Genomic DNA, 25,681 nt, shown 5'->3' on the forward strand with positions numbered 1-25,681 from the left:
TCCTGGTTTAATCCCAAGATTAGCTGGTCAGCTACACAAGACTTCAGTGTCTCGAACTGAGTGGTAAAATGACTTTAAGACATGGCTAACTTTCTGTTCCAATTCAGCCCATCAAATCTGACCCACCATTCAATGATCTCTCAGCTGATCTGATATTTCTCCACTTTCTTGCCTTTCCTCCATTCCCTTTCTGGTTAAAAATCTCAGTCTTAAAATATACTTAATGACCCAGCTTCAAAAGCCCAGAAAAATTTCACTGATTCTCCACCTCAGAGAAGAAATTCATCCTTGTCTCTATCTTAATTGGGTGACTCCTTAAACTGAGATTAGACCCTCTGGTCTTACACTCTCCTACACAGAGGAACAATGTTTAGCATCTACCTTGTCAACTCCCCCTGGAATCTTACATGTTTCAATGTTCTAAACTCCAACAAGTACAAGCCCAAACTACTCAACCTCACCTCATAAGAAAATCTCTTCAAATCCAGAAGGAATTCAGCAAACATTCTCTAGACCACTCCAATGCCTTCCCTTAGATGAGGGGAACAAAACCGTCCACAGTATTCCAGGTGTGTTCTGACTCATGCCTCATATGGTTTTAGCAAGACCTCCTTATTTTTACACTCCATTCCCTTTGAAATAAAGATCAACATTCCACGTGCCTTTATTACACACTTCAGTCTGGACACAAGCTTTTTTGTGATTCATTTGAGGACCCCCAAAGCACTATGTGCTGCAGCTTTGTGCAGTCTTTCCTCATTTAAATAATATTTAGCTCTTCTAGTTTTCCTGCCATTTTTTCACATTATATTCCATCTGCCAACTCGCTTAACCAAACTCGGACTTCCTGATCTCCAGAGATGTCTGCAGCAAAAATGCTAGCATCTGCATGTTTGGCAATGCCAGAATCAGGAACAGGGTTTACTGGCAGTCCCTGCCTCATGATATAGACTTGCTGGAGGTATCTAATTGTCATCTAGCCAAGTGTCAATGGCTATCCCTCTTAATGGGCAATTAGTCAACACTTGTCAGCAGTGGCAGTGTTATTGTTGTACAAGAAACTAACAATTCGCTAAATTTAAATTCACAAGTGTAAATTAACTTTAAAAAGCTGGTTTCTGTAAAAGTGACTGACGCTGTCAGACTGTTCGATAAACTCAACTGGTAGTCCTAACTTCTGGAGAAAGAAATATGTCATTCCTACCGTGTATGTGACTCTAACCTGATAGCAAGAGGGTTGACTTTTTATGCTCTCTGCAATGTCCTAGGAAGTTACTTATTTGTATGAAACCTGTACTCAAATAGGTCAAGAAGGTATTCCATCACCAACTTCAAATGACAACTTAAAATAAGCAACAAATTTTAGGCATTCCAGCAACATGAATAATTAGTATTTAATCAAATGTTGTTACATTCAGAAACACAGAATGAACCAGCATTTATAGGACCAAAGCTGTAGGAGAATTCCTAAGGTTTGCAGAGGAAGGCTCTGAGCCTACCCTTGGGAGCACCTAATAAATCTTCCAACTATTTCTGTGTTCTTGAGACAGAGATGGAGTCAGTAGCGTTCCTCTGTACACTGTTGCTATGCCACCCAGGACACAACACAGGAGAACTGTGTAAACATATGGGTAAGGCAGCCGTAACAGAGACATCCAAAAATTTCAACACAGCCTCTGTAATGTGGTTTGTAGATTTATTTCAGTATTTATTGTACAAAGCAAACACGACACAGGCAGCGTGTACAATTCCATACAGCAAATCAGTAATATAGTACAGAAAGCAAGAGATTTAATAATGCCTGCTCCCCATTACAAACCATTTTCATAAACATAGAGAGTCTGTAGACAATTACCTGAAACCACTTGAAATTCAACTCCCTCTATCGTTATAATCAACGGTTGATCTTAAAGACCACACAAACAAAAAAAATTACATATATAATTCCATTTGAAAATCAATGCTGTAATTTGCAGAATGACCGTGTCTGGCAGGAATTTGGTTTCATTCATTGGTCTGGCAGTACACTTCTCGAGAGCATCAAATATAAGTAATGTCAGGGGTGCCCAAACTTTCATTTTGTGGACTGCATACCATGGACTCCTTTAGGCCACACAATAAGAATTAGAAAACAAAATGGTGAATCAAACAGAAATGCAGAAAACATTCTCCCAGCATCTAAGGCTCAGAAAAAAAAATTAAAACACATTATTTTGTGATCAACAAATAAAAACGTATATCTATGTACAAGATAAGTTAGGCTTATCTTCTCATAGGCTGTCTGACTTTGGACTGCTGCCCCAATTGCAAGAGGGCAAGTGGCAATGGCATAAGATAGCCAAGGTCTATACATAAGAACTTGTGGCCAAGGCAACCAAGCATTACTGACTGGGCACTCTCAGCCAGACAGCATGCACCACTGATGAAAGACCAATGCTTAGATAAGCAGACCATGATCAAAATGCATGGCCTGATAACCAGGATCGGTACAACAGAGGATCATGGCCAGAAAACCAAGGACCATGGAGTAGCAAATCAAGGCCAGAAAACCAGTGACTATGAAGCAGTGTTCTAGGAATCAACAGTTTATGGTTTATCCCATGGTTGTGATCAGGCTGATTATAATTTTTAATTTGGAAATTACAGTAATGATATTCACTAGAACAAACTTAAAACATGAACTGTGAAAGAACCTGTGTAGATGTTACGTTAACTCCAATATTTGGCTTCAATTCAGTTCAGTCCAATTTCTCTCGTCTAGTTGCATTTGAAGAGAAAGAAGATCGGAGAGTTTTTAAACAGTTTCCTAGTGGCTGTAAATCTACAATATGCTACCTACATTCAATACTAAATTGGCAATCTCACTAAGGCCACTGGGTGTGCAATTTCTGAAATGTCACAGTTGATGGAAGAAGAAAGGTTTCTTCCAAAATTAGGAATAAGGCACATTATTGGGCAGTGGAGGAAGTTTTACATTTGTGTGTGGGAAGGTCCACAGGCTGATGATAAGTGTAAAATATCTACTTCTTATACTGAGCGACCATGTTAAGAATTAAAAGCAAAAATACAAAAAGTGAATCACTATATGAATTCGACAGAATCGAGATAAGCTTCCCACACCTCTTCCTGTTGGAGTTGAAGGTGTCACTATAAAGGAGCCTTCAGCATAATAGGTGAAAACCAGGCATGATTAATTTCTAATGCTAATTATCAGGAATGAGACGAGGGACACCATCTCTCGTGAAGGTAGTTGTTCTGAAAGAACATTATATACCCCGTATATAGCAGGAAAAAGAACAAGCCTGGAACGATACTTTTAGGACAGCTGAGCTGCAGGAAAAGACAACACAGAATCTCTGTTATGAACTAAAAGGTTGCGAGTGACAAAGATTTTAATTTTTACAATATCAAAAATTGTAAAGGGTGGTCTGAAAAGTTATGGCCAAGGCACAGCATCCTTGATATGCAGCCAAATTCTTCAATGCAAAGATGGTGGGATAGTTTCTCGGAAGGCTGAGATCTATTGGGAAAATAAAGGAGTTATTTCTTGAGGATAAAGTGCTATAGGAGACTAATTGTTTTTGACAGCAAGGTGCATGTACATCAGTCGCACTATCAGTAACAAGGACAAAACAGTAACACTGAAATATTGTAGTTCAGAACCTACTAGAATCCAGTAACAAGCTGAGGAACAATATACCAGTAGCAATTTGCTAATGCACTTCGTACAGTTGAAAAGCAAAATGTCCAGGTAAGTGTTGTGACATTCCAGAAAAAAAAATGCAATAACTACAGGCTTTGCCAAGATCACATCAACATCTTGTTTACAAGCAATAGCTGCGAATTCAGTGCCAATCCTGCCAAACAGTGCCTATAAGCTCAAGCTTTCAAGACTTCCATTATTTTTAAGTGATAATCTGCAGTCTCTCACTGCACCTCCTTCTCCTTTCATGGCTTTTTTTTGTGTAGGGGTAGGGCAAGAATAGCAATTGTCTCCCACTGAGCTTACCTACTCAAATTCATCCATCCATGAAAGCAGACTCAACACATTGAGTGTTGTTTATCCATGTGCTACAATGTCAAATATCCTATGTCTCTATAAACATTATTCCACCTCCCAGTTTGGAAGGAGTGGTGATGGAAATGAGGGACTGTTAATCCCCCTTCAATACCCATCACAAAGCAAAAATATTAAGTGCAGTACACTCAAATAACTGTAAACAATGCCAAAGTTAAATCTTAAAAGTAAGCAATTCTACTGAACATTTCCAGCATGTCTTAGTATAATATGATTCACAACAAGCAGTCAACTAATGAGACATTTCAAAGTTACATGTGCGATCCTGCCAAATAGACCATGCCAATGAACGTAACTCCTCAGCGTAGAAAGTGCTCCATTTATATCTTGAAGTTTATTAAAGTGCACCATTCCCTGTTGGTCCTCCTACTTTTTCCACTTACGTCTCCACAGGAAAGCTGCATCCACTCACAGCGGTAGCGACATGCCCATGCAATGTCATCAAAATCATCACAATCATCAAAAGGAGAACATGTTACCTAGCATTACATACTGGATATGCATGTTATGCTTACAACTTCATCCATAAATCAAGAATTTAACTTAATAAGCCATGCACCATCCTAATGTATACATTTGCAGCTAACCATAAGTACAAACAGGCAGCAAATTAACATTATAAAGAGATATGTCAAATATAGAGGAAACTCCCAAGGCCACTTGATTTAAAATTTCAGATTGTCTTGGAGAGACTGCTGATGCAGTAATGATATTTTAGCCCTAACTATCACTAGCATGCTAAGTATATATTGCAGTGTGTGTTTAGCATATTGGTGCCATACAATATACCAATGCAATGCATTTAAATTTTGTTTTTTAATATCTCGTGTGATACATTTAATTCTTCATAGTGTTTACTTCACCACTGCAGTCACCAGTGATAGAGGTACAGCAATAATCAGCATCACTTTACCTTTGTGGTATACACATCAAAACTTTCTTCAGGTGCCACTAATGTAGCAAAAGGGCAGCGTCGATAACAGTACTTTATCTTCACTTCCCACCCCTCCTAGAGTTCAAGCACATACATGAAAATGTCACCTACAGACCAAATCCTAGTAGAACACAGAAGAGAGGTGTCTAGGGAGGGCTAAGCATGATTATTGCATTGAAGCAAAAAGTCCAATAAACCATTGAGAGTAGAGCTGCAAGTCTGTTTGCCTTGTTCAATTTTTTTTGAGGGAATATGCGCTACGTAAAGCATTCCCAAAGTGCAACTGATAGGATGGCTAACAAATGGAATTCACCATACATTAATGTCATCATTCACTTGCACTAATTGTATTTGCAGCAACTGACTGAAACAAGATTCTTGACTGGTGCAGTCAATTTTAAACCTGATTACAACCCTCACTCCCTCTTATACTTGTTCTGAGCTTTTGTAATCCCAAATCCCACCACTCACTCTATGGCCTTAGGGCCTAGGTTACAAATTTCTGTTCTCTTTCCCCTCCAAATATTGTCTTGTTGCAAAGCAATAATTATGACTTAATCAAACTTTTCATCCAAGACACAAAATGCAAGGAAGGCCCACAAATGCAGGAAATCTTGAAGTAAAAGTTGCTCTCAGAATCTCAAGGAAGAAACATTTTGGTGATGAGTCTCACCAGAAAAACTTCCAAACCGCTCGACCAGCTGCATATTATTGGCACTTTGTTGTTGATCTCTAGGGGATACAATTCACCAGGAATAACCTGAGGAAGAAGCAATAATGTGTCATGGAGTAGCGAAATTTGTCCAAGCTTTAAACTTTTAACAAGACAAGTATTGGCACATTTAGTTTAGCATGACTTTTCTCTACCCAGTGAAGTACCAGTTGTAAATTCATAAGCAACCAGAAAGACATACTCCATACAAGGAGAATCTTGACTCAAGGGTATATCTATCTATATTCCCTTAGAAAAAAAATTAGTGTCATTAAGTCTCATTCATTGCTTTTAAAGATGATTTTTTTTATAGATTGCAAATCTACAATATCTTTCAAGCCTTCCTGCCTTTGCCTAAACTTTATAGTGTTCTAAAACAATTGAATATTAATGGTACGATGGTTGCCATGGAAATGGTGTCTGATTGAAAAGAGCACATTCTTAGCTCCTCTGCGTATGTGGATATATTGGTGATGAAGCCAACCGGCAGACTGGCCACAGATTGTTGTAACAATTTATAAAAAGTTTGTCAACAGTCCCAAGACAAGTACACACAAACAAGTCTTTCCTTTCAAACTTTTAAGGAATGAGAGAACTCAATTCATTGCTATCTGACACATTGTCATTCCAGCTCATTGACGCATTCCGTCTAAATGCTGACAGTCTGTTGAAGAGGGAGCCATGTTGGACATGACTGAGCACTGCAATATTTGGTCAGCTCAAGTCCTACAGGAGTTTCCGCATTCGCCGGTGACTCATGTTTATCCGGGATGTTGCCTGGTCCGTGGAGGAACTGATGACATCCAACACTTCATCCTGGCGTTCTAGCTCAGCCTCAGTATCCAGCGCAATTGTCTTCAACTTCCGTAAGATCTAAAATGAAAGAGTATGTAAGTGAGATGTTCCTGGTATACACCAATTCTGGGAGGTTCAAGTTGTGAACAGCATCACCTGGTATGAATTGCTCCCTTTCATTTCCATCATACCGCACAGGAACTGGCAGCTAGGTCAATGTAACAAACCAACTTGAGGACTTCATGGGACTGCTGCCGAGTTGGAGCAAAGCGTTCGGGCGGTCCCAATTTACAAATGTCGAACTCAGGAATGTACTTACAAGCACGGCCCTATATTAATATTAATTCTGAAGATCCAACATGAAAACATTTGCACATACTTACTAAGGGCTTTATTTTACATTGGACTGTATTGTGTTCCAACTTGGGTACACACCAACTTACATACATACTTAAGTACAGAACTTGTTCATAACCCAGGTAGAAGGCAGGCAGGTTTAGGTAAGGAATTCCAGAGTGTAGAACTTGGTTGAGTGAAAAAGGGAGAAAATACTCCAGAATCAGAAATTTAGTTAGCATAATCTGGACATAAGCCTGCAGCAAGTTCCACACGAACTGTTTTGTACCAAACAATTGAGAAATTTTTCAATGTATGCCACACTTGTACAGGACCTCAGTGAGACTCAAAGGTTGCATAATTCCAGATAATTAATTAACTGTTACTTGTTAACTACACCGCAAAATGATAAGTATTTCAAAGCTGCAATGCTCAGAAACAGTTTTCATTTGTTTAATGTGAAATGCATAGCAAAGCACTCCACAAAAGCTAACCAACAAAAATGGACTCTAAGGCAACAAACTAGATGATCAGACCTTGGTTCGATGAAAACTGAAAGAGGTGGTTTTCAAAAATAGAGTTATGTTGTGATAAACGTGTGTTTACACAGACCTCCTTGGATGAGGTCCTGAAGAATTGCCAGAGTCCATAGTAAATTTGGTTTATAGTTAACTTTACCCATGGTGCAGGGGTGACAAATTTAGGACTGAGTCGAGAAGGAACTTCTTCACCTGAAGAGTTGCGAGTCTGTGGAGTTCCCTGTATAGTGAAGGAGTTGAGGCTACCTTGCTGAATGTTTTTGAGTGAAGGAATTAAGCGTTACGGTGAGCAGGGAGGCAAGCGAAGCTGACTCCACAAAAAGATCAACCATAATTGTATTAAATGGCAGAGCAGGCTCGATGGACCAGATGGCCTACTCCAGCTCCTGTTTCTTATGCTCTTATCAAAGACATATAATCATTCTTTAAGGTGATAAGGTTTATTTAACTGTCATGGATCTGTTCGTCTTCCAAATCACCACATTACCTTTGAAAAAGGTACTTGGACGAACACTTGAAGTGCCATTGCATTGAAGGCTATGGAGCTAATGTGGGAAAGTGGGACTAGTGTAGGTAGTAGTGTATTTCAAGTCTTACAACTCTACGGGCTGAAGGGCATCTTCTGTACAGTATGATTCTAATATTCAAATGGGACTTGAACCCAGGCCTCCTAGCTATCACTGTGTCACACTGTGTCATCCTCTCTTTAGGCATTTTCTAATCCATCTGTTCAGAGGTGTTATCACGCACCTCTGGAACAGGTGAAATGCGAGCCCATGCCTCCTAACCCAGAGGTCGGGATACTACCTCCGCACCACAAGGGCCCCCTCACCCACACTTTTTTTTTTATATAGCTGAAAGTGTTATCACACACAACTGAATGATTTTACCACCACCAAATCCCCATGAGTTAATTTTGTTAAGCTATTAACCACCACCAGTAATCACCTGTGCAGCCAATTAGAAGTTTTCACAGAATTCCCATTATCAGCAATGTCCACGATGGGTCATCAAAAGTTGGGGAGCTGGGGCATGATAGCAGGAGGTGGAGGAAGGGACTAAATCAAAATGGACTCACCCATTCTTTACACTTTTACCAAAAAACAGATGTAGTTGTTAGTGATGGTTAAAACAAAAATCCATAGGATTTTTATGGAGTGGGTTGGAATTACTATATTGCGACTGGCCAATCTGACTGGCACCAGCAGCTATATCCCACCTGGCAATGTCAGACATAATCCTGCTGAGAATTCAGAAAGAAGCCCAAAGAGGATCATGGCTCTTTGGAGAACTGTGGCTTCAGACCAGGCAGAATCCTGCAGCCCAGGGCAGGAGAGAGAAGGCTGGGGGCTACATTCTGTCGGATAAGTGGCACTGAAGGAAAGGGGAGATTCACATCTGGGAAAGGGAGGTTGGTGCGCTCCTGAATCATAGCCCTTACCTTCCTGCTTCCCCCACCCCCAACATCTGCTATCCTGGACTGCTCACGCCAACTACATTTTGGTGATGGAATCATATTATTCAGGTCAATGACCTTGTTAAAAGGCCAAAATGAACATAATCTAAGCACGTCTGGCAGAGATCAAAATAATATTTTTCTCCAGGGCTCCTCCTGGCTTTCCTAATGGCTATCTTTTAGCTTTCAGACGATACTTTTCTATACTTATTAACTCATTTATTAAGTGATGCAATGATAACAATTTCGCAAGTATGTGTGTTGACAAAGGGCTGCTGGGACTCTCACAGAAACAGGGTTAATATAAATCATCAATATTCTCAAAAATCAGCGATTTTCCTTTAAACTTAAAGCTACACACAAAGAAAGCCTCAATTCTCTAGACACCACCATGACCATAATTTAATAAAATTTTCCTCTCCTCCAAAATAACTGACATTTCTGCACACAAAATTCCAGCATCTAAACACAATTTCCACAGACTGGCAAGATAAGAGCTCATCACCAGCTTTACCATATGCTCAAAGGTGGAACTCAATCTTAATGTGATTGCTGCATCTATTGTATCTTGGATCTTAATCTCACATTTAAATTTAACAAGTGACACAATGTTCGATATAGTAATATCTGCTACATTTTTTCTAAACATAGCAGTTTCTGAACCTATGCAAATTCAAACTAGAGGTTCCATATTAATCTCCAAGGAATTCACTGTCTCGAAGATTTAACCCTTTTTCGGATCCCACTTACGAGTGTTCAGTTGTTGACAAGTCTAAAACTGTTCTTTCTTTCGTTGCCTCTCTTTTCCCCATCCTTCCAATCTGCCTCTCCACGCGACTTTTCACTTGCAGGCTCCTTCTCCTCACTCCAGTCTCCCTTACAGCCTCCTCTTCACTACCCTGCTTCCCAATGCAGCTTCCTCTGTACATTACGTCTCCATTCACTGCCTTCAATCCCCACATGCTTGCAGCCTTCTACTCTCTCCCCAAACAAACACACTTTCACCTCGCTCTGGACCTCAGATCCAGCTGACAGAACTCCTGATTCTGGCAAAAAAGCCAGCCAAGTAAAAGGAGCCTTCCTTCTGAACTCAGCAAAAAGCCACAGCCAACTCCCAAACCCAGCCCTGACAAAAAGTGGCACCCAACTCCACATTCCAGATCCAGGCCAGGCAGAATCTCCTCCAACAATTCCCTCACTGTCAAAACTTAGCTTCCTAAGTTAGTTGCTCTTGCAGTCACAAATGGAGACCCTCCTTGTGTTTTTTGCCAGTAATCCAATAGTGAGGTTATCAGCAACAAAGAGAGAACCAAACTGCTCCTCAGCAGTTCCTTCCATTCTGCTTACAGGAGCAATGTTTCTCCAAGGAGCCAGCCTGACAGTACTTTTTTTGAGGAGCTTTGGACGCTTTCTGGGGCAGATTCACATGCTGCAATTGCTTGTTTTGAGCAATGCTTTGTAGGCTGTCAACTTTGAGGCTTGCACACCCAACATATTATAGGGATAAGTCAGCTGGGGTGAGAGGCTGGGCACCAGTGGTAAATTGGCTACTGCTCAATTTATATCATGACCCACCCAAAGAAAAACGCAACTGGTGGAGGCAGATTAAATCTATTCTTCCACTAGATTGCTTTGATAGACAGGCCAACTGGTTTCACCTCTGTTTCAACAATTTCAATATTTATTTTTTGATTTCCCCTACAAGCCACTCATTGTGAACACCTGGCTGAGCTTCAAAAGCTACAATTATCTCAGTAAGAGTTTCTATATTCATACTTTGATAGCTCAAAAAAGCTCTTCAATGAGTACAGGAATGAAGAGAAGCTCTTTATCAGTAATAGATTAACCTCGAGAAGATTTTAAAGCTTCGAGACTGCTATGAATCCGAATGTTTCCCACTGTCTGTACTATGAGTCCTTTATTAGGTTGAATGTTTGTTTTTTAATGTTTACATGGCCTCCAAGGTCTGAAAAAGACAAATATCGGACTTGAAATATTAGCTGTTTCTCTTTACACATAACACTGTCAAATCTACTGAATTTCTGCAGCATTTTGAATCTTTATTTGAGCCCAGTACGATACACACTGTGCATACATGTTGGTTGTTCTTCTTGTTGCTTGTGGGATCTCCTGCTATTAATAATGCCTGTCACATTTGCTTTCATAATAGTCATTAAATCTCATAGTAATTAAAAGTAAGTCAAGTACTTTGAGATGCTTCCAAGGCACAAGATACTAAAGGAAAAACAGAACAAATGGTGCTCATTTGGCCCATCATGTGAATGCTGATTCCTTGACAGGACAATGGAAAACGCATCCACTGTGTTGTTCATGTACTCTGTTTCAAATTTTTATTAGTTTCCAATAAAATAACCAATGCTATCTACTCCAAACACTCTTTCCAGCAAATAATTCAGTGCTCCAATATTAGAAACTTCCTTTTTATCTGTCCTGCTCAATAACAAAGAAATTTTAAACTCATGGCCCCTGATCACTGCCTCTCTAATGCTCACTTTATCAAAGCTTTCAGAATTTAAACATCTTTATTCAATCTCCTCCTAGCTTCCTTTTTTATCAGTGAAGATCATAAAGCACCGTATTAATGCAAGTTGTTTACATCTGTTCTTAATGAATGGCAAAACTACCAGCCCCAAAAATTAAAACAACTTAATTGTAGCTGCTGATTGCGATTGAGACCTGCACTGGAAGCACACAAATGGATGGGGGTTAGAAACATGATGTAGTTTTGTTTTATACAAACTCCATGGATACTGACATTAGGCATTTCTCCGTAGGAACAGGAGTGGTCATTCAGCCCATCAAGCCTCCCCTGTCATTCAATGTGACTGGGGCTGATCAAATATTTCAAGACCATTTCCTCACCCCATTCCCACAACCATGCATGCCATTGCTAATCAGGAATCTATCAAACTCTACCTTTAAAATGCTCAAAGACTGAGCTCCCTGGTAAAGAATTCTAAGCTTCCAAATAAAAATATCCTCATCTCAGACCCAAGTGGTAACTCTCTTACTTTTAAACTTTGACCCCAGGTTCTACACACTCCAATCAGGGGAAACATCTTAGCTGCAACTACCCTGTCTATCCCTTTAAGTATTATCCAGGTTTCAATGAGATCACCCCTCATTCTTCAAAACTTCGAAAATACAGTCCCAATTTGCCCAATCTGTTTTTGTAGGATAGTCCCTCTGTGCCAGGACACACCCGGTGAAACATAAACATCTTTCCTGAGATACCAAGATCAAAATTGCACGAAGGATCAAGGAGCAGTCTAACCAAGCATCTATAAAACTGAAATAAGATTTCATTACTCCTGTAATCAAACCGTCTTGCAATAAAAGGTAACATTCCGTTAGACTTCTTAATAACTTGCTGCACTTGTATGTTAGTATTCAGTGATTTATTGACAAGGACATCCAAGTCACTTTGTATTTCCACTTTTTCTAACGTCTCACCATTTAAGAAATAATCTGCACCTCGGTTCCTCCTGCCAAACTGGAACACCTCACACTTTTCCACATTACATTCCAGCTGCTATGTGCTAACTTATTCACTAAGCCTGTCCAAATCCTTCTGAAGCCTTCAACTTTACATCTGCAAAGCCTACAGCTTCACATCTTCCTCCCAACACATGTTCCCACTTAGCTATGCATCATCCACAAATTTGGAAATGTTACATTTGATTCCCACTCCAAATCAGTGAAATGAGGGTTGGTTCGCTCAGTTGACTGGATAGTTGGTTTGCGATGCAGCACGATGCCAACGGCATGGATTCAATTCCTGTACCAGCTGAAGCTATTACAAAATACTGTTATTTTCAAACTCTTCCCTTGCCTGAGGTGGGGCAACTCTTGGGTTAAACCACCATCAATCTTCTCTCCATAATGAGAGATCAGCCCTATGGTCTGATAAGACTATTGCAGCTCGACCTTTCCTGCATTATATTTCTATATCACGAACAGCTGGAGCCCAAGTTTTGAACTTTGCAGTACCCCAGTAGTCACAGTGTGCTAATAACAACAGTCAGACACTTAGGAATTGAGGCAGTTGGTGAAAATATACACTAGTGGGCATACAGCACTGGACAAATTTGTGTCCCAATGTAGGACTATGTGGTCTTTATTGGTAGGATGTACAAATCAGCATTGGGACACCAAACATTTTGAAAAAGAATATCAAAAAGTAGAAACCAAAATCTCCACAGTTCAGAAACATAATATGTTAGTCCTCACTGAACTCTAATGAAATTTGAATTCAATAAAAGTCTGGAATTAAGACCTAGTCTAATGACCCTGTAACTACTGATAATTGTTGTGGTTGCTCGTGTAGGTCATTAATGTCCCTTGAAGGAAGGAAATCCAATTTCCTTGTACCAGCCCACACATGACTCCAGGCTCTAAGCAATGCAGCTGAGGACTAACTGCTCTGAAATGGTCCAGCAAGTCACTCAGTTCAAGACAGGGACGCACACACACACAACCAATTAGAGATGTCAAACAAACCAACCAGCAATGCTCAAATTAAAAAGAGTAAACAACAATTGTGCATTTGCCACCTAGGGCTTCAAAAAAGCTGACAGACATCAAACCTGTTGGGAGGGAAGGAGAGAGGAAAGAGGAGGATGGCATAGAAAAATGGGAAGAGAAGCAAGTATCATAGAATAATATAGAACTGAAGGAAGCCATTTAGCTCATCATGCTTTCAGTGATCCAATTAGCAAACTAATTAGTCCCACTTCCCTCCCTTCTCCTCCACTGCACTGAATATCTTCAGTGAATTTCCAGTGAGGTTCTTCTAAAATTTGCATCCTTCAGTTTAGTGCATTCCAGGTAACAACACCAGACTGTGTAAAAATAATTCTCAAATTGCCACTGGTTCTCTTTGTCATTCTAAGTATGTGTTCTCTGCTTACCCTTGCACATGGGGAAGAAAACCAACAGACCACATAAGAACAAGGCATGTGCACCAAGACCTAGTCCTTCTGCATCATTTCCATGCCGAGCTGATTTCTATATATATTACAGCCAATATCCCACATTCACAGCCTCACTTTCAATAGGTCTGCAATGCAAAACCAAATTTTCCAGGACACCAATTGAAACCCTTTTCCATCCACATCATCACATCTTTCAAATCTATTGGGAACTTCTTTCAATCTCTTAAATTTATGAAATGGGCTAGACCACAGGAAACCCAATAGCTTTTAAAATCAACAACTGTGACCATTTGGGCAGTACAATCAAGCTATGGTGATCTTGAATCTGTACCTTTACATAATATGTGAAACACACCCCTAGTTAGTCCCTAGCTGTCCTTCTCTAATCATTTCACTTATGATATTCGGTTTGTATATATTTTGTGGCTTACTAGCTTACTTAATACATGAATCAAGGATTTTAACCTATCTAGCCAGAATGGTGTGGATCCTATTACTATTTCAGTCTCTTACTTTCAGTACATAACCAGTTTAAACAATAAAGATACTTGTACAGAATAATTGCTCAGTCATCATTTTCCGGAAGTATCTCTGTAAATTCTTTGCAGCATTTTGGCTCAGTTTGCTGAAGTTCTCTTCTTGTGTCCCAGTTAAACACAACTTCAGTTTTAAATAGAAATGAAGAGCATCAGTTCAGCACAATGAAGTCTAATGATTCTGCAAACATGATGACTCTTATACTCCTGCAGCTATTCAGCCAGAGGAAAAATTTACTGCAGCCCAACCAAGATTTACCGAACATTAAATATGTTCAATATTTCAGCAGGGCCACTTACAGAATGCATTTGGAGCCCTCTGGTGTCAGGTTTTATCAATCACTTCTTCACAGAATCTGATATACTGTGCTTCAGTGTGAAAGAGGGTACGGAGAGCTCAAAAAAGAACAAGAGCTGAACAGAGAGAAATAACTTGAATGTGCATAGTAGGTTTCAATAATTCAATGTCCCCAAGAAAAGCACAAACTAAATATAGTCTGAATTGCAATGTAAGTAAATTTCGTACACACATAGCCAATTTGCAAACAGCGAGATCCCAGAGACAGCAATGGAACAAATCACGAGATTTTACTTTTTCAAAAAAGAGGCCCACAAAGACTGTGCTAATCTTACAGAAGCTTACTGCATAGGAGGTAATCATTCAGACCATTGATCCTGTTCCAGCTCTTTGAAAGAGCTATTTAATGAGTTACATTGTCTGGTTCCTCACCATGCCATCTTTTGTGTACTCCTAATGCAATGACTCTTTTAGCTTTGTATTCAAGAAAAGTTGCTGAAAATCACTCTCTCCAAGAAAGGTGATTTTGACCTGAACCATTGACCTGAAAAAAAAACGAATCACGTCCTTCTGTCAGCCATGGCTCACTGTTAACACTGTCACACATAAGTCAGAAAGTTATGGTTCAAGCCTCACTCTGACACTTACAGCAATACTGATGGAGTTCTACACTGCTAGACATTGGATGAAATGCTGAGCTAGGTCTAGCTGATGGCCTTCATGGTGGCATTTAGGAATCATGATCAATATTCATCCTGCAATCAACCTCAATAAAAATATTAATTTCACTAATGGGCTGCTGCCTTTCCCCGTATTACAACAGCAACCACTCTTCAAAGTACTTCATTGGCTACAAAATGCTTTGGATGTGGTGAGGTTGTGAAAGATTCTCTATAAACGTAAGTTCCTTCTCTTGATTGAATGAAAAGGGCATGGAGAAATATAGAAATTTAAACTACAATTAGATGTTAAGATATTAATTTCAGACAACAGTAGTGGTCAAACTAAGTTAACAGATATTAATGAGCATGGCTACAGAAGACCTTTGTGTTTCCCAATGCCACACACAGACAGTACCTTCAACGACCTGAACTTGCAGATGAAGAATGGGGAAATGCACAATAACACAGCTCTTAAGTTAGGGTCAATGTCTTCAAAAGAAAAGGCATATCACTAGAAACTTGCCAATACTGATGTATGAATAGAAGTGAACTATTCGGCCCCTTGAATCTGCTCTGTCACTCGATGAGAACATGGCTTATCTGTTCATATTTCAAAGGCCACATTCCCATCTACCCCATCAACCCCTGATTCATCAGCCTAACATAAATTTATTTGCCTCGATCTTAAAAATATTCAATCAATCTGCCTCCACCGCTGTCAGAAGCAGAATGTTCCAAAGTCACATAATGCTCAGAACAAAAAATTGTGTGATGAAAGGGGACCCATAAGTTGAAAACTGGAGCCCCAAAATGAAAACAGTGCCCCCTACCTCTGAGCTTAACAGTAAAAGAAAATATCCTTGCCCCATTCACTTTGTCAAGGCCATTCATAATCTTATTCATTTTAGTTACCTTCTAAATCTTCTAATCTCGAGTGGAAACATGCCCAGATTGTGTGAACCATCCTCGTCCCCGAGTTATCAAGTAAGTTAATTCGTTATGAGTCACCCCCAATAAATTTACATCTTCCTTAGTTAAGGAGACCAAAAATATACACTGCATTCGAGACATGGTCTCATTTTAATCCTGGTAACTAATATAGAAAATCTTTATTTTTATGTTCAATTCCACTTGTAATAAAAGACAACATACCATTAGCATTGTTGATTACATAGAGTGCCTGCATACTAGTATTTTCTGGTGGTGTGGAAACAATTAGAAAGAATTAGTCTGCATTTGAAGATGCAGGGATTAATCACGAACAGTTAGTTTTGTCAAGGGGAGTTCCTGTCTGACCAATTTGACTGAATTTTTCAAAAGTGTGACTAGGTGTGTAAATGGGGCAATGCTTTTGATGTAATGGGTTTGGGCTTCAACAAGGTATTTGATAAGGTCCCTCTGAGATCACAGATCATAAAATCACTAGTGTGGAAACAGGCCCTTCAGTCCAACAAATCCAAACCGATGCTTGCAGCATCCCACCCAGACCCATCCTGCTATAACCCACCTAAGCTACACATCCCTGAACATTATGGGCAATTTAGCATGGCCAACCACCTAGCCCACACATCTTTGGACTGTAGGAGGAAACCGGAGCACCCAGAGGAAGCCCATGCAGACACAGGGAGAATGTCCAAACTCCACTCAGACAGTCACCCGAGGGTGGAACTGAACCAGAGTCCCTGGCACTGTGAGGCAGCAGTGCTAACCACTGAGCCACCAGGGTAGTGATAGCAAAGGTAATATCCTTTTGGATCCACAAGCAATTGAGTACAGGAAGCAGGAGGTGATGGTTAGAGGGTGTTTTCTCTTCACCTTTACTTTCTTTGAATGTGCTTTTGGGAGACAGACTGTGTGGTAAATCGGCAGCATTAAATTTCAGATTGAGTGTGCAAATAAACTTATGTAATCCAAGTTAAAATCACCAATACACTGTTTAGTTGAGTAGTTCACTCAGCAGGGGCTAACATACTTGTGCACCTGCCTCTTAAAGGCTTACTGATTAGGGACAATTGCGAAGCAAACAGAGATTTCTGTTCTCCCTCCCCCTGCCCATAACAGAACCGACTGTTGTATTCAGCTTTAGGACTGATTGGAATAAACTGCTCACACTCGTTTTCCAAACATGGTGGTGGTCTTAAAGATTGATTAGCTATATCTCGTTTAAGTGTTTGAAAATATTCATCCGGAGGGAGTTAGAAAATAATCTTTGTTTAAACAAAAAAGACCCACTTAATTTAGGAATTACTTTGATGGTCTTAGGATATTCATTTTTATACCTTTCTTCATCTGAGGTATGCTCTTTTGTTTCCTTTGAACAGTAAGTTAGTTTCTGAATACACTTTTCAGCATTCTGTACTTTGTAAAAAGGAAAAATCAAATTAAAAGAATCCACATTGACTAAAGTTTATTTCTTAAAAGCTAGGAATATAAAAGATTTTTACTGTGCATTTCACTGAATGAGCAAGAGTAAGGGAAAGTACATGTAAGAGAGAGAATGAGAAAATCTGAACAAAAGAATGAAATATTGTGGCAATGACTCTCCACTTATTGAAGATATACAGTCAAATAGGGAGGACAAGTCACAGATAATCGCATTGTCTTGTCATGGTCCATGACATTGTTGGATTTTGCCATCTCCTCTTTCTTATCTGGACTAAATATATAACGCCAAGAAATAGTTGTGACCAATAGTAAAAGAAGTGACAATAGCTCATAAAAATGTGCAATGTATTCAGTTACTTAATAGAAATTACACAAGCAATGAACTTCAAGGGTAAGTCCATCACGTAGTATTAAGCCCATTAATGAAAAATATCCAAATAGGGCAGAACACACTCACCTGTCTCAGCTCTTGTGCCTCAGCCTCCGAAACTGTCTGCTCAGACACTTGTTGAGACATCTGTCCACCGCTTGCTGAAATAGGATGCATAACTCTATCCAAGAAGCCAGTTGCTGCAGAAATAAATGCAAACACAAGTTTGTGTTGCTATTTAATGGGACCAGACTGTGTCTACATCAGTCACAGAGACAGAAAGACAATAACTAAGTTCTGAAGGACATGCAAAAACAAAAGCCAGAACAACTGAATCCTACCACTGAGTTATAAGGAAAGACAAAGAAACTTGAAAGTTGGCTATAAGTACCTCACAAAGGGTTTAGTCATAAGAGCCCACAGTGTTGCAAATACAGTATTGGAATGAGTAGAGAATTGGCTAACGGGCAAGAAATAGCAAGTGGAGATAAGGGGTTCTTTTCCAGATTGGCGACCCATGACCAATGGGATTTCACAGGCATCAGTACTAGGACAGCAACTGTTTATAATATTATTAATGACTTGAAGGAAGGAACTGAATGTACTGTACCCAAATTTGCAGATGATGCAAAAATAGATGGAAAGGCAGGTTGCAAGAGGGATACAAACAGCTTACAGAGAGATATTGATAGGTCAAGGAAAAAAGCTGGCAAATGGAAATAATGGAAAATGGGAAGTTATCCATTTTTGAAGGGAGAATAAAAGAACCGAATATTATTTAAATAGAAAAAGCTGCAGCACAAAAGTGACTTGTGGGCACTTGTGCAGGTATAACAGGAAGCTAGCACACAGGTGCAGCAGGTAATCAGGAAGGTTAATGGAATGATGGCCCTTATTTTCAAAGTGGTTGGAGTAGAAGAGTAGGGTAATCTTACCACACTGTACAAGGTGCTGGTGAGACCACATCTAGAGTGCTGAAAGCTGTTTGGTTCCCTTATTTAAGGAAAGATATTATTTTATTAGAGGCAACTGAAAGAAGGTTCACTGGAATGATCTCTCATATGGAGGGATCACCTTATGAGCAAAGGCTAAGCAGGTTGGGAATCTATTTACTGGAATTTAGAAGAATGAGCAGTGATCGCATTGATCCATACAGGATTCTAAAGGGGTGTGACAGGGTAAATGCTGACCGGATGTTTTCCCTCACGGGAGAATCTAGGACCAAAGGGAGAAGTCTCATAATAAAGGGGTGCCAATTTAAGACTGAGATGAGGAGGAATTTCTTCTCTGAGCAGGTTCAGCATCTTTGGAACTCCTTGATACAGCAAGCTGTGGGGCAGTCATTGTGTATATTTATGGCTGAAACAGTCAGATTCTTGATCAGTAGAGAAATTAAGGATTGCAGGGAAAAGCAGGAAAATGGATGAGAGGAATTTCAGATGAACCATAATCCTATTGTATGGAACAGCAGGCTCGATTGATTGAACAGCCTTCTCCTGTTCCCATTTCTTATCGTCTTGTAAATAAGGAATGGTAAATTTTGTTAGACAACAAGTACTACACAAAGGTATTAAATGCAACATAATCAGGATAAAACATGACAACAGGGTAGGAAACAGCCCGAAACTCAGTCTGCAATATGCATGTCATTACACAAAAAGGTGATTGTTGTACAATTGTCCACATTTTTGAAGTCATGGAAATAAAGTTTAAGAAATGTAATGAGGCTGTCAAATTATTATCACCTATGTTACGTGATTAAACTAAATCAATATGCATCCCAAGTATACTGGAATTATGGCTTTGAAAGTTAAGGTGAAGAATCATTGTAAAATTGATGCCACTTCTGTTTTATAAGAGTATTAATATTTGGTCTTCAAACAACACATGTTGTCCATTATTAAAACTCCATCTACTCATAACATCATAATATTTTTCTACCACATCCGTAACTGCAGAACCTACTGGCCCTGGTTCCTAAATTCTTTTCAAGTCACCTAGTCCTAGATCTATCCAATACAAACTCCAACCTGCCCACTACCTAATACATACTGATTTCTGTTGGCACAGTAACAATATTACAATTTTCACCATTTATAATTTCTTTCATTGGCTCCTTTTTCAATCTACTCCAACCCTACATGCTCCCCCAATGGTTGAACATTTATGCACTACTCATATTCTAGGTATTGTTGCATCTTACTCAAGTTCAAAAGTCAACTACTTCTTTAATTATGCCTTTAGTTACCTTATCCATTTTTCTTAAACATCTACCTTTCTTTTTCATATCCCTGAGGATATGATTGTACAGAGGGTTCTTGAAGCTACAGAGAAATCAGATCCCAATGAACTACAAATTTTCAAAAACCTGAACTATAGATAGTTTAGACAATTACACAGCTCGTGGAAAATTTTTTTGGAGCAGGACAGATTGGCCATAGCCTTTTGAGGTGTTGAATTTTTCAATGTAATCTGGATCCAAATGTCTGAAAATTTATCTCAACCTCTAAGCCAATATATGAAAATGCCTGAATAAATGGTCAGTTTCTGTAGTCACATCACACTGAAAATGTTCATAACAATCTTCAGGCAGAAATGCCAAGTGGATAATCTACCTCAGCCTCCTCCAGAGGTCTACAGCATCATAGATGCCAATATTCAGTCAATTCAACTCACACCACATAATGGCAAAAAGAATGTCTGAAAACATTGGATCCTTCAAAGGATGTGGACTCCGAGAAGATTCTGGTAATAGTACTGAAGCCATATATACATATCGCCTTTTGCTCACCCAGTCAAGCTATTTCAGTACATCTACAACACTGGCATCTATCCAGCAATATGGAAAATTGCTCAGATATGTCCTGTACACACAAATGATGAATACCACCTGTTCAATCACCATCACGAGTCTACTCTCAATCACTGGTAAAACAATGGAATGTGTCATCAACAATGCTGTCAAACAGCACTTATTTAACCATCGCTGATGTCCAGTTCTGGTTCTGCCAGGGCCACTCAACTCTTGACTTCATTACAACCTTGGTTCAAACATGGACAAAACAGGTAAACCCCAGAGGTAGGGTAAGAATGGCTGTTGTTGTCATCAAGCCACATTTAACTAAGTTTTGTTATCAAACAACCCTAGCAAAACTGCAGCCAATGTGAATTGTGGGAAAATCCTCTGCTTGTAACCATGACTGATATACAGGAATATGGTTGTCGTGTTGGAGGACAATCATCTCCATTCTTCTGCAGAAGTTCCTCATGAACTATCCTGTCAATCATCACCAGCAGTTTTACTTACCCTCCATAAAATCAGAACTAGGGATGCTTGGCGATGATTGCACAATGTTTAGCCGTTTGCTTCTCTTCAGATGCTGAAGCAGTCCAACGTAGCAACATTAGGCAATACTCAGATTTGGGGTGAAAAGTGGCAAGTAACATTTGCACCACACAAATGCAGTAATGGCCATCTCCAATGAGAAAAAGTCTAACCATTATCCCTCAACATTTAGTAGCGTTACTATGATTTAATCCCCAAACATCCTTCAGGTTTCCATTGACCAGAAACCGAACTGCACTAGCCATATAAATACTGTGACCACAAACGCAGGTCAGAGGCTAAAAATCCTTTAGCAAATAGCTCACCTCCTGGCCCCCAAAGTCTGTTCACCACGTACAAGACGCATGTCAGGCGTGTGATGGAATGCTTCCTACTTGCCTGGGTGAGTGCAGCTCCAAAACACTCAAGAAGCTTGACACCAGCTATGACGGAGCAGCCCACATGATTGACACCACATCCACAAAGATCCACACTCTCCACCACCAATACTCAGCCACGGCAGCGAGTACCACCTACAAGTGTGCTGGAGAAATTTACCACAGGTCTTTGAATAGCACCATCCAAACAGTTTTGCAAATTCATGTAATTGTCCCTTCAATGTCCTAGCATCTACTGAACATGGATCTTGTGCCTTTGCCCATCAAAGTGACACATACTCTGCATGGCAACCTTCCACGTATTTTCTAGATGCACTTCACAGCCAAGGAACAGAAAGTGACGGCAGGGATTGCAGTTCACGGTGGACAACATCAGCAATGGGTCACACCTGACGGCCAGGAACACCCCTCCCCAAAAAAGCTCAAAATCTTCATGTCCCCTTTCATCATATACCAGCTGAGAGCCCATTTCCATGCATGCCTCCCCCCATGTGAAGAGCACACAGTGGCCGACAACTATGTTCCCTCATCCCTGATGTCCAGCATTACATCGCAATGATTTACACCCTGCTCCTTTTTGGCCTAGTCATTATAAAAAAAAATTGTATAAATTAATAAAGTAATTAACTAAGTAGAAATGGCTGGACAGGTGATGTGTTGTAGCTGTATGATATGGGAGCTGGCTGATCCCATTGCGAATGGCGGTGACCACATCTGCAGTTAAGTGTTGGTTGCTTGAGGAACTTCAGCTCAGAGTTGATGAGCTCGAATCGGAGCTTCAAACCCTGCAGTATATCCAGGAGGGGGAGAAGTATCTGGATGCTGTGTTTCAGGAAGCAGTCATACCTGATAGATTAAGTACCGCAAATTCAGTCAGTGGCCAGTGACAGCAGGGGGTGACTGCAATCGGGGCAGGTAGAGGAATCCTGCAGTCAGGGACAGAGGAGCCTCAGCTCTTGAACTTGACGAACAGGTACAACGTACTTACTCCCTGTGTGAATGAGGAAAAGGGCTGTAGGAAGGACGAACCAACTGACCACTGTACCGTGGCACAGGAGGCCATTCAAGACGGGGGAGCAAAAAGACAAGTGGTGGTTGTAGGGGATTCTATAATTAGGGGAATAGACAGTATCCTTTGTAAACAGGATTGAGTCCTGCACGGTGTGTTGCTTGTCCGGTGCTAGGGTAAGGGATATCTCTTACCAGCTTGAAAGAATATTGGCAAGGGAGGGGGAAGATTCAGTTGTTGTGGTCCATGTCGGAACCAACAACATAGGCAAGATTATGAACGAGGACTTGTTCAGGGATTATCAGGAGCTAGGGACCAAATTAAAGAACAGGTCTTCAAGGGTTATAATCTCCAGATTGCTGCGCGAGCCACGAGCAAATTGGTATAGGGCCAGAAAAATAAGTGAAATAAACACATGGCTAATGGGGCACTGACATCAGTATTTGAACAGGAGGGATCTGTACTGATGGGGTGGTTTCCACCTGAACCGAGCTGATACAAACGTTCTAGCGAAAAGGGTAAATAGGCTGGTCAACGGGGCTTTAAACTGGAAAGTGGGGCTGAGGGAGGGTAAAACTTACCCCAGTAGGAAACGAAACAGCAGGTTAACATCTGTAGGGTTAGACTAAACTGTGTGGAAAAATATGAAAGAAATGACAGAAAAGGAGAGGTTATTAAAGTCCCCAGCACAGACACAATTAGCCTGAGTGCTTGGAAAGGGTTAGGAATCAAGCTTCATGCACACTGGACAAACAAATTATAAGAGAAGCGGGGCAGTTAAGACTGGACTGAAGGAGTTATTTCTGAATGCACGCGGTGTAAGGAATAAGATAAATGAGCTGGTGGCAGGTATGACATGGTGGGCGTCATGGAGACGTGGCTGCAAGGGGATCAGGATTGGGACCTATCGAAAAGATAGGCAGGTGGACAGAGAGGGTGAGATTTCGTTATTAGTAAGAAATGAAATGAAATCAACGTTAAGAAACAAAAGTAGGATCAGACGGTGTCGAATTTGTGTGGGTAGAATTGAGGAACAGCAAAAGTAAAACAACCACAGTTGGAGTTATGTGCAAGCCTCCAAACAGTTGTCAGGAGCTCGAGCACAAGATAGACCTGGAGGTAGAAAAGGTGCGTGAGAAAGGCAAAGTTATGGTGATCATGGGGGATTCCAATATGCAGGTGGGCTGGGGAAATCAGGTTGATAGTGGAATGTCTACAAGATGGTTTTTTTGGAGCAGCTTGTGGTGGAGCTCAGTAGGGAAGAAGCAATACTGAGGTAATATATGTGTGTTTGCGTTACCCGAAACACTACTCGGGTAGTGTCTCCCACCCATCCTCCTCCTCTAACCAAGAAAAATGGTTCCGTGTGCCAGATTGGTAAGGTAACAAGTTTATTTTTTATTCCTTATTTTTCAACAGTCTCTTTGGGAATTCAGAATAATGGGAATGGAGGTCAGGGCAGTTGAATGTTCCTCCTGCAGAATGTGGGAGGTAAGGGTCACCACTAGTGTCCCTGCTGAGTACATCTGCGGGAAGTGCACCCAACTCCAGCTCCTCGCAAACCGCGTTAGGGAGCTGGAGCTGGATGAACTTCAGATCATTCAGGAGGTAGAGGGACTTATTGAGAGGAGTTACAGGGAGGTAGTCACTCCTCAGGTGCAAGAAAAGGCAGATGGGTTACAGTCAGGGGACAGAAAGGGAACCGGCAGGTAGAGCAGAGATGCCCTGTGGTCAGTCGCCTCAACAATAAGTTTACCATTCTGGATACCTTTGGTGTGGGGGGGGGGGGGGGGGGGGGGGGGGGGGGGGAGACTTACCAGGGGAAAGCAGTGAGGCACAGGTCTCTGGCACGGAGTCTGTCCCTGCTGCTCAGAAGGGAAAGGGGAAGAGGAGCAGAGCAGTAGTCATTGGGGACTCCATAGTTAGGGGGACAGATAGGAGGTTCTGTGGGGATGAGAGACACTCACGGTTGGTGTGTTGCCTCCCAGGTGCCAGGGTTCATGATGTCACTGATCGTGTTTTTGGGATCCTTAAGGGGGAGGGGGAGCAGCCCCAAGTCATGATCCACATGGGCACCAACGACATAGGTAGGAAGAGAGATGGGGATTTAAGGCAGAAATTCAGGGAGCTAGGATGGAAGCTTACAGCTAGGATGAACAGAGTTGTCTCTGGTTTGTTGCCCGTGCCACGTGCTAGTGAGGCGAGGAATAGGGAGAGAGAGGAGTTGAACACGTGGCTACAGTGATGTGGCAGGAGGGAGGGTTTTGGATCCTTGGATAATTGGGGCTCTTTCCCCCTAGGTGGGACCTCTACAAGCAGGATAGTCTTCACCTGAACCAGAGGGGAACCAATATCCTTTGGGGGGGGGGGGGGGGGGGGGGTGGAATTCGCTAAGGTTATTCGGGTGGGTTTAAACTAAATCAGCAGGGGGATGGGAACCAAAATTGTAGTTCGAGTACAGAAAAGGTTGAGAGTAGGAAGGTCCGAAATAAAGTTTCAGGGATGCAAGATGGCACCGGCAAGCAAGATGTTGGTTTGAAGTGTGTCTACTACAATGCCAGGAGCGTCCGGAATAAGGTGGGTGAACTTGCAGCATGGGTTGGTACCTGGGACTTCGATGTTGTGGCCATTTCGGAGACATGGATAGGGCAGGGACAGGAATGGTTGTTGCAAGTTCCGGGATTTAGATGTTCCAGTAAGAACAGAGAAGATGGTAAAACGGGGGGAGGTGTGGCATTGTTGGTCAAGGACAGTATTACAGTTGCAGAAAGGCTGTTTGGGGACTCGTCAACTGAGGTAGTATGGGCTGAGGTTAGAAACAGGAAAGGAGAGGTCACCCTATTGGGAGTTTTCTATAGGCCTCCAAATAGTTCCAGATATGTAGAGGAAAGGA

The 25,681-nt window shown here is 41.0% G+C and overlaps 1 protein-coding gene across 4 annotated transcripts in view; it reads right to left on the reverse strand.

Annotated features, from left to right (window-relative positions):
- Nucleotides 1–1,682: 1,682 nt before the first annotated feature.
- snap47 (synaptosome associated protein 47) overlaps nucleotides 1,683–25,681 on the reverse strand; it is a 60,308-nt gene continuing 36,309 nt past the window's right edge. For all 4 annotated transcript variants that reach the window (XM_048529711.2, XM_048529710.2, XM_059646165.1 and 1 more), the window contains 2 exons: nucleotides 18,144–18,256; nucleotides 1,683–6,597 (listed from right to left, as the gene is read on the reverse strand). In XM_048529711.2, coding sequence (XP_048385668.1) covers nucleotides 6,451–6,597; nucleotides 18,144–18,256 — 260 coding nt within the window. In that variant the 3' untranslated portion in view covers nucleotides 1,683–6,450. The remainder of the gene's footprint in view (nucleotides 6,598–18,143; nucleotides 18,257–25,681) is intronic.

This window comes from Stegostoma tigrinum, chromosome 5 (assembly GCF_030684315.1).
Source record: "Stegostoma tigrinum isolate sSteTig4 chromosome 5, sSteTig4.hap1, whole genome shotgun sequence".
NCBI lineage: Eukaryota > Metazoa > Chordata > Chondrichthyes > Orectolobiformes > Stegostomatidae > Stegostoma > Stegostoma tigrinum.